Here is a 10,205-nt window from a genome sequence, read left to right as displayed (position 1 = left end):
TATTGTCGCTTGCCTTTGGTCATTACGAACAACAACAATTGAACAAGTGTGCTCCAGTACGAGTTTTCTAACAATCCATAATTTAACGTCGCCATATCGAGATGAGCGAACATACCAGTTGCATGTTTCTTCGATGCACCTTACAACTTTTAATGCAATTGCATAAATAGTCTTCTTCAATTCTTCCTTATTTTGAAAAACATATAATTCTTCCAACGAGAAATTAGAGGGAGCACAGTCAAAATCAATAGGGTCCATGAAGATAAATTTCTTCCCCCTGAGGTAAACTACGTTTTGAGTGACTTTCGCACTTTCGTTGCCCCCATAGATGACGCTATATACGGGGTCAGTATCCACAATTATGCAGCAGTCGTTGCCCATGACATTCGACAAAAGTAATATGGCCTACACCACATCCCTGTCTATTGATTGCCTCATAATGATTGACTTGCTCACACTATTTTTAAACAATGAAAGCACGTAATTTTCTTTCCTTCTGGAAAATGATCTTTAGGGATATATGCAATGAGTTGTTGTAGGGTGAAATCGAATAGAATTGAAATGTGCTAAAACCGTGGCTAGGAGCAATTGCATAGAATTCCCACATTACTTGATTTAAAATCTCAAATAATAGAAATGATGATTGATGGAACTCGTGTAAGACTATTTAAGGAGAACTAAAATGGTGACTGCCGTGGAATTTATTAACGAATTTGTTAAGTTTGTTCTACACTCTAATTAAATTTTGTTGTAGACAAATTAATATATTTTAAAATAGTTTGAATGATATTAAGAATAATAATAAGTTAGAATGACATTCAAAATAAGTAGATTTAGCCACTTGGGTATGTAGAGATTTTTTAAGAACGTGATTACAGGGAAATTTATTACTTGGAGGTTTCTTCTATACTTTGATTATATTAATTAATAAGATTTTAAAATAATTTGAATGATATTAAAAATAATAGTTAGTTAGAAGGAGTTAAAAATAGGTAGATTTTGTCGCGGAGATTTTAGGGATTCACAGTTAGGGACTCACATGCGGATGATTTCTGGAATCTGGGGTGTTGAAAATCTAGAGGGGTAAAATGGCCATCTGTACAAATTATGGGTCACTTTTCATTAACATGTCCTGTACGTAGCCCTAAGTCATGCAAAAATTACCAGAACCAAATAAAATAACTAATTGACAAACCACGGACTAAAAGTTAAACTAACTTGAAATGGGGTGGGTATTACTCGTCAATTTTAGAGTTAAATTCAGAGGACGAGTTTTCCTAAAATAATGTAGCAATCAAAGGAAACTAATTGCATGAGAACATCAAACTAATTACAAGTAGTTATGAAATATCTAATTGGGATTGCTTAAGACTAGGGAATTAATTAATTCCAAAGAATAGGAAACTAATTAGTTATAATATTTTTAACATATTTCCCACAGAAATGTCAGGAGTTCGAATTTCCACTTCCACATGTTGTATTAAAAAAACAATATAAATTATAAATGAGTAGGAAAGGTAGGCATCTTATGCAAACTAAGTAACCCAACAAAAAAATATAAGAAAAAATAGTTAAAAGTTATCATCCTTGTATGAGTTACAAATATCATGTTAACAAAAAGTTAACCAGACCAAACAAGCCTAAAAAAAAAAGCAAGATACACCAGGATCATGTAAAAATATCAACAGATCCCCAACAGCCAACAGCCAATCTGCTAACCCTATTTTCACACACCAAGTCACCAAAGAAACAACTCCAATTAGCACAATCAGAAACAGGGGAAAAGAAAAATGAACAAGAATCACATATCAACAAGTTTCTTTCCATATCCTTCAACGGTTAGATTAGATCGGACATCCTTCTCCGGTGACGAGATAGCGTAACTCTCGAGTTCGGATCAGATGAAGTTACCAGTTTGCTTTGTGGCAATGGCAATGGCAATGGATCTTTCTTCAACTCTGGGCCATTGACTTTAGGATTTTCTGTTGAGAGGGTGTCGGATTCTGCATACCGCGATTTCTTATTTGAAATTTGTAAACTTGCTCTGATACGAAAATCTGAGTAACTAATGGACTGGGAACTTGAGAATTGGACAGAGCTTCTCGTTCCGAATCTCAAACTTTTCGCTCTCCCCATCACCACTTTGTTTTCTGCAGCACTTTGTCTTTGGCGACTCGCCATTGTCGAAGTCATGAAACGAGGCAAAGAACTTGAAATGATAGTTTTACTTGGAGCTTTAGATTTCTTGGGTGTGATTATGACTTCCTTTCGATCTTCCTCGGGTGCTATATCGTTCGTCTCTGGAGTTTCGATACATGGATGATGATCAGTAGAAAATAGTTTCTTGTTTTCGCTTAGTAGAAACTCGGCCTTCTGTATTTGGTTCTTGACTTTCTGGCATTCCTCTTGAGCTTCCTTCATGGTTTCATCAAGCTCTGCAATTCTTCTCTCTCTTTGCTTCTTCAAGTCCTAAATTGGAAAGGTGTAAAGGACTCACTTTTCAAGAATATCCAGAAATCACATTTGAAATACTGAGAAGCTTTAGAATTCTACCTCCTGTAATTCTCTACTTGTCTCGATCGCTCGTGCTCGCTTCGCGAAACTCAACGAGCATATCGTTTCCGCCACATCTTCTTCACACGGACTTAAATGCACAAGCATCAACACCTTTGAACCATCACCTATACAACCCGTTCAAAGTCACTTCAAAGGATATATTGTAATTGCTTCTTTCGAAACTTTAGGAGACTTTAGGAGTGCATTTGATTGGTGATTTAAAAATAGGAATTTGAAAACAAGAGATTTAACAAAAACGGTATTGTATTTCGTGTCTTCACTCTTTTTTAATGTGAATGTTATTTTTAAAATATTCACTTTCTAGGTCACAATTTACAGAATCCAAATAGACAAACCCACTGAACAGAAATTCACAAAATTCATTTGATTGGATGAATCTAAAAACAAGAAATTGAATCTAGAGAAGATACCAAGCGAAACCAAATGAGCTCGAGAGCATAGATTCATAACTAAGATCACAAAAAATTACAGTAGTAATTTCATTCATGACATTGGTAAGGATAATGGATAGTTTCTATGGTGTGAAAATTCAAATCCTTCATACACAAGTAAAATTTAGCCTTTTGCTTTATTCTTGTCAAAATCTTCAAAAACTCAGACAATCTTTAAGGAACAATGTACCATAAAGAAGATACCTAGGGAATCTTTGAGTATTTGAGTTAGCTTGCTGTTTCTGCAACCAAGGAAACAAAAACAGAACTCAGAAAACAACCAGTTTCATTGGTCAAAGGAAAAACACTTCAAAAGTTTTCGTAATGGGAAAACTTGCCTGTAAGGTACATGACCCCTCTTCCTCCTTAGAGCTGAAATAACATCCCCCAAAGCCGAAAGCGAGAGATTTATTGCTCTTCCCTCATCGAGCGTCAGACCGCATGCCCCAGTTTTCAACAACCTCTCGCTTCCTCCAAGATCCACCATCCATAGTTTGCTTACTTCGGTTTTAGCTTTTGAAGCATCCGTGCACCGATAAATGGTGACCTTTGTTAAGCTAGATATATGAAGCTAAGAAGATAATGTAACTATCAAGCCAAAATAATCCAGAAAACAAGTTGGTGAGTACTGAAAAGACGAGAAAATGCACCAGTGCGATCGGCTAGACGTTTCATTCACATTAGTCCAGGAAGTAGATCGAATCCGCCTTCCCTTATTATACAACCATCTTGCTTTTTCAAAATCAGGAATCGGCACTTCCGTGAGACCCTCTATCTCGACAAACCCCTTTTGATCTGTTTGAATGTTGAGATTGCTGTAGCAGAGTTAGTCAATTCATAGTAAGCAAATGAATAATTTGGCTCACCACTTGAATGCATTATGGATCAATTCTGGCATTTACCATCTTTCATACATTCTTGAGCCTGCCTTTGGGGCCAGAAGGTCTCTTAGACTGCCCATGTAAACCTCCAACATACTCATGGAAAATGTTATGGTACACGAATTCGCGACCGAGGTTTGTCGAAAGAGCATATCGAGAGCACGCGGGACTATCCCTGGCTGCTCCATTCTGCCATCCTGTTCAATTGGCAACACTTTAAGCAATAGAATTTCCTCAGCATAACGGCAAGTTTTTACACATTACTGACCATTGTATATGTCTTTCCCGTGCCCGTTTGACCATAAGCTATTATACATACGTTTCGACCATCGAGAGCGGATTGGATTATTGGTTCAACCTCAACATAAATTTCGTCTGCTCATTTTTTATCAAGAATGAAAGATATAGATTCAGCTACAATTCAAAACTGATTCAAAACACACATCAATATGTTAGATAAGAGCTAACCTTGGGATGCTTCTTTGGAGAAAACCTTATCAAATTCAAACTCCTTTCTACTTCCCAACGAGCGAACCATGACCTTTTCTCGTTCCAATGAAATGGGGTCACAAATCCTTCTCCGATCTGTCAATAGGAATGGGCGAACTCGACAGAACACGCGAATGCTTCCTGAAAATAGGTCAAACTACAAGGTCATGATTTAGACACTAACAAGAAAAACAGCATTCTAGAAGGTTTATAAGATTTCATCCGGCGATGAAATGAGTAATCCATGTATATATAAACCTTGTAAAATCCATTTATCTTTTTGATGTGCGATACTTAACCAACACTAACAGAAAAACAGCATTCTACAAGGGATCAAGATCAACCATCAGTTCACAACCTTTAATGTCTAGAATCTTATTCAACGCTTCTCTCCGCTTTTCGTCCGAACGCCTCAGCTTCAATCTCAATTGTTCGATTTCGCCTAGAAAATCAAGTCAATCCAACCATTTTTACACCATGAAAAACCAACACAAATTGTTACAACTCCTGAAGTAGTAAGAACCTCACCTTCTAGATTCAATATTGACTGATGGAGCTCAGTCTGTGTATGCTCTGGAACAACACTCACATCTGTACAAATAGACCCGAGTGCGAGCAGGGGCGAACCCGACGACATCGGAGCTGGAGGGAGCCCAGTAGAGGAATCTGAGCTTGATCCCACAGGGGATGAGGATTTCAATAACATCTCTTCTTTCTCTCCACAAATGAACATTTTATGAAATGCAGTACTCAAGAAACGAAGACCCAACTTTGAAATGAGAATATCAAACACAAAAAGGGGGGAAAATCAACATAAATTGCTCTTCAAATAAAGGAGAACAGAAGTCAAAAATGGGAAAAACAGAATCTAATCCAGGGAAATGGAGCAGTTCTTCACAAACCCGAGATCAAAAACGTTTTTAAGAATGAAGTTTAAAACAAAGCAAAAAAAAAAGCTACATCTGGGTTTGGGACATGGGATTTAAGAAAGAGGAAAAACAGAGCAAGCCCTAGAAAATAAGCATCAGAGAGAAGAAGAAGAGTTTTCAAACAAAAAAGAAAAAAAGCAAGTGGGTGTGGGAAAAAAAGGGGGAAAAAAGAGGTGGGTGGAGTGAGTAACTTTCAAAAGTTTCAATAATTGAACACTCCACAAGAACCCTGATTGAGAGGTGGTGAAACTTCTTCCACAGTTGGGGGGGACAACAAATAAGAATGACCACCAGCAAAATGTTTTGTTTATTTTATTAATTTTCCCCGAAAAAAAAAATGTTCTGTCGTTGGAGCTTGTAAGAATCTTTTTTAGATGGTCAAGATCTATCATCTCTAAGTACTGAACTGTAAAGTTCGATTTTTCATATTAAAAAAAAGAAGGACAAATTATGTGTTTCAGAGAGGAGCGGATGGGGAAAAGTGAAAATAAAGTTAAATAATATCCTTTTCAGTTATAATGCTTTTTTGTTCCTTCTTCTTCAAGAGGTTTTTATCTAATCATTATTTCTTTTCCATGGGTGCATTTGAATCTTTTATCTTTGAGTTGAAGGTATATACAGTGTAAGGACTCTGATTTTGTTTATTGTTTTTATATTCTTAATCAATTGAGTCGATGAATAATAATTGACAAATTTATTTTTAAAAATAATTTTGTTTTCGAATTCTGTTGAAATTCTGAAAATAGTATTTAAAATATTGAATTACATTGAAAAAAATAAAAATTTTGATAAATATATGATATGATATTATAAACTCATTTAATTTTTGTAAAAGTAAAAAATATATAATATTGTAAAATAATAATTCTACAAAAATTATATCATATATGTTAATTAATTAATTAACATTATTTTAGATTTAAAATATTTTTGTAGCCAACAAACACTAATTTACAAATATACTACCAAACATCTTCTATTTTTCTTTTTTTAAATTGAGATTCAATTTTCAAATCTACAACCATAGATTTTAAAATAATTTTGTTTTAATCCAATCTCTTTTTTTAATTTCTATTTTTAAACCACCTACTCTAAATTAGTTGAATTACGTTGGAATTCACGTTTTATCTGCTCATTATATTCAAATATTTGGTGAAAACATAATTAAATTAGGTCTAACGCCTAAATACAGAGATTTTATAAATTTCCATGTTGACAAAACGAAGGTAATAATGATTACGTCGAATTTATGTGACATTATATTATCAAAAATAGAGAGAGAGAGAAAAAAAAAAGACATTCAATTTAACACTTTTTATTTTTTTAATTTATGTTTATTTCTTAACTTTTTTTCTTTCGGTTCTTCATTTAAATTTGTTTTCTCTTTTAAGAATGCCTTTGAGATTTTCTTTTAATTTCAGAAAACGGTAAGACGATTTTCTAAAACTAGTTTCTTGATATTTAAATGGTTGATTATTATAAAAATATTTGGATAAGTAAATTATAAATCTAAAATAAATCTTGGTAAAAAAATATTTTTTAAAAAATGGAACATAAATAAAATTGGTATGAAACACACCCCTTTTAATAGTACTTTATATCTCTAGAGAAAAAAAATCGTGAAATTTGATTAAGATTCTAAAATTTTCTAAAATAATAAATTACAAAACTAAAAAACTCATTTGTATGACTTAAAAATAAATAAGCAAAAATAATTTTTTTAATCATATATTAAAAATTTTCTTAATTATTCTATAAAAGTATTACAATATGATGACTATCATTCTCGTAACTATTAAATTACTAAACGTATAACTATTTTTTTTTCCTTACGTATGTTTACTTAATGACACAAAGTGACAGCCATATTACGCGGGGCATTTTTGACATTTCAATAGATAAATGAATAAACATTTCAATTTTACTGAAGTGGCCATCATATTTCTTTTTATAGAATTTTTTTTCTTATCATCTTTATTTGAAGTTTATCAATTTGTTTACCTTTCCCAATATCAAAGCGAAACAAGATTTTGACCTAAATGAGTGGAATGTGATATTAAATGAAAGGGACCAAAAATTTTAAATATAATCCTAATTAATTTGACATATATCTACTCTCTTAATTGACCAAATTTTGAAATAATAAATAAAAGTAGAAAAATTATAAATAAAGAATAAAAATCAATAAAATTGAGGATTCCTTTTTTAATACATATATTATTGTCTACCTAAATTTAACTCAACTAATCATGATTAAGACATTAATATTTTTCTTTAAAATTAAAGGACCTAGATTCAAATTTTACCATAATTTATTTAGAGTTGCTTTAGTTTAGAAATAATTTTAAAGTATAGCAACATCTTAATAATTAAAATAAGTATTTTTTTCAAAATTTTATTTTTAATTTTTAAACTTCACTAAGTGTTCAAAATGTAATTTAGACATATATATAGTTTAAAAAAAAAACAGAAAATAATGAAATGAAATTTCTTATTAAACCAAACCTTAATCATTATGATGAGTCTGACAAACGTCTTTCACGTAAATCTATTATGAAAAGTGAAATAATATAATATTTGACCGATATTTTATTGCTTACAGTTACAGTTAACTTTCGAAAAGGATAGTCCATCTTTTGGTTAATAATTTGATAAAACAGAAAAACAAAACAAAACAAGAAAAGAAAAATGTAATAGATATATCTCGTTTCCACCTCCTACAATAATTTTTTAATATTTAATTTATAAAATTGGCCTAACTTATTGTATCTAAGATATCATTATACTTTTCTTCTTCAGAAAATAATAATAATGATAATAATATATCATTATACTTTAAAATATTTTTATAGATTTTTGGACTTTGGAAGTTATATTTAATAGCTACGTCTTTATACTTAAAATAGTTTTTGATGAGTCCTTATCGATATGGCAATACTATAAGGGGGTTGTTTGCCAATTTTTAGATTTTAAAAATGTAAACTCAAGAATAACAAGCAATTGTAAAATCGAACGAAATTTAAATGCACATACTAAAAGAGTAGAGATAAAAATATGACATCAAGAATTTTTATAGTGGTTCGGAAATTCCTACCTCACTCCCCAAGATTCCTTTTGCAAGTCCAGGATCCAAACTTATACCATTCATTTTCACTCGTTCAAGATCAAACTACTACGACCATTTTCACTAGTTCATGGTCAAACCACTCTCACGATTCCAAGGTACATCCACCCACACCTTAATACAAAATCACAAATAAAGTAAAATAAACAATACAAATAAACTACCTCACAAAGGTGAATTATACAATTACACTAAAAAACATAGACTAAGCTCTCACTCTAATGTATATCTCACAATAACAAAAATTAGCAAATTTTGATATATGAGAGAATGAGAATTTAGAGATTTTGAGAGCAAGAATTGAAGAAGAGAAATTTAGTTTTTGCTTGATGAATTGACGTGGAAGAGAATGAAGTTGGTGGCTTTATATAGAATTTCAACGATGCCAATAGGGGACTTGCTGCGTGGCAAAGAACTTATGTTGATGATAGGTCTAGGGAAGCCCCGTGTTTGGGGATGAAAAATCCTATTGCCACGTAGAGGACAAAGATTTGGCTGCTGATGGAGGATTCGAAGAAACAAACTTACGAAGCTCCATCGCGGAACCTCCTGAGATGAAAATCTTACCATTTCCTTTTGAGGAACCAACCTGTCATTTCCAGGAATGTGTCCGAGTTCGATCTGCTCAAACCCGACACGTCCGACCTCAAATCCAACCAGGTAACCGCCTATCGCAACCCCTGTCGGAACCTAAACCTATAAATAGAGGGCTTCATTTCACCGTCAGCTATCGAATTTCTCCTCGAACTTAATATTTAATTCGAGCTGCTTACTGACTTGAGCGTCGGAGATTTTGCCCTCTTGTGCAGGTCCTCCCTTAGCCTTTCAGGTCGGAGCAAGGACCGGGTTCGAGCTAGATTGAATTGTGTAAATTCTCGCATAAACATTTGGCGTCGTCTGTGGGAAACAACATTGCAAGACGTTCCAGCAACCAAAGCAATCCGATCCGAGATGATCCACCCAGCAGATTCTGCGAACACCGCTGAACGGAAGGCTTTGAATGCAAACAATAGTGTTCAACGTGAAGTTGACGCCAAATTAACTGAAGACCAGGCTAGGGCAGGGCAAGAGGTGGAGCCACCTCGGAGGTCCACCTGCAATGCCAACACCGTCCTGCCTCCAGCACACCCTAGGCCCAGCAAGACCAACCGAGGTCGAGGTGGGACCTCGAAAAAAGTTTCTCGAAGGGTCGTGCCAGCTGCAGACCCTGAGGTTCTCGCTACCCTCCAGCGGGAGTTAGATGATATGCGCAACCGAGTGCGCACCATGGAGGAGACATATAATGAAATGATAAGGTCAAATCGAACGGGGTCTCATTCCAAGGCCCTAGGCGAGGCATACGACCTGCCAGAAGATGGAGATGATCAAGATCCCCCCATCCATCCCGATGACTATGAGCCCGTCGCCGACAATGGTGGGATCGACTTTAGCTTGAGGGATCATGACCTTCGAAAGCACATGGTCAATAAAAAGAGGAATGCCCCGCAGGGACCAAGGATCTCTCCATCCTGTTCTCACAAATACTCAAACTCCGACCTCAAGGCCTAGTTGAAGTATAAGCCGTTGACACCGGAGGCCGTGATTACGAGGGCAAAGTTCGATCTGATGAAGCATAGATTTGACGAACAGGTTGAGGCACTCAAGGCGAAGTGCGAGAGGAAGGAAAGTTCCTTTGAGGATGGCAAGATGGATGAATCACCGTTCACCTCAGACATCTTGAAGGCCCCAATCCCTCCAAAGTTCAAAATGCCTGCCATGAAACCCTACAACGGGT

The 10,205-nt window shown here is 34.6% G+C and overlaps 1 protein-coding gene across 1 annotated transcript; it reads right to left on the bottom strand.

Annotated features, from left to right (window-relative positions):
- Nucleotides 1–1,558: 1,558 nt before the first annotated feature.
- On the bottom strand, nucleotides 1,559–5,545 carry LOC111022544 (P-loop containing nucleoside triphosphate hydrolases superfamily protein). The gene is made up of 10 exons (XM_022299708.2): nucleotides 4,907–5,545; nucleotides 4,737–4,820; nucleotides 4,358–4,519; nucleotides 4,158–4,264; nucleotides 3,911–4,086; nucleotides 3,659–3,823; nucleotides 3,347–3,565; nucleotides 3,213–3,250; nucleotides 2,554–2,681; nucleotides 1,559–2,469 (listed from the first exon to the last, which is right to left on the bottom strand). The coding sequence occupies exons 1-10, from the start codon at nucleotides 5,109–5,111 to the stop codon at nucleotides 1,840–1,842; spliced, it is 1,914 nt and encodes a 637-aa protein (XP_022155400.1). The 5' UTR covers nucleotides 5,112–5,545; the 3' UTR covers nucleotides 1,559–1,839.
- Between the last annotated feature and the right edge of the window lie 4,660 nt (nucleotides 5,546–10,205).

The sequence above is a fragment of the Momordica charantia genome, assembly GCF_013281855.1.
Source record: "Momordica charantia cultivar OHB3-1 chromosome 6 unlocalized genomic scaffold, Mcharantia_2.0 BLBB01000006.1, whole genome shotgun sequence".
Lineage (NCBI taxonomy): Eukaryota > Viridiplantae > Streptophyta > Magnoliopsida > Cucurbitales > Cucurbitaceae > Momordica > Momordica charantia.
This window is presented reverse-complemented; position numbering and strand designations above follow the sequence as displayed.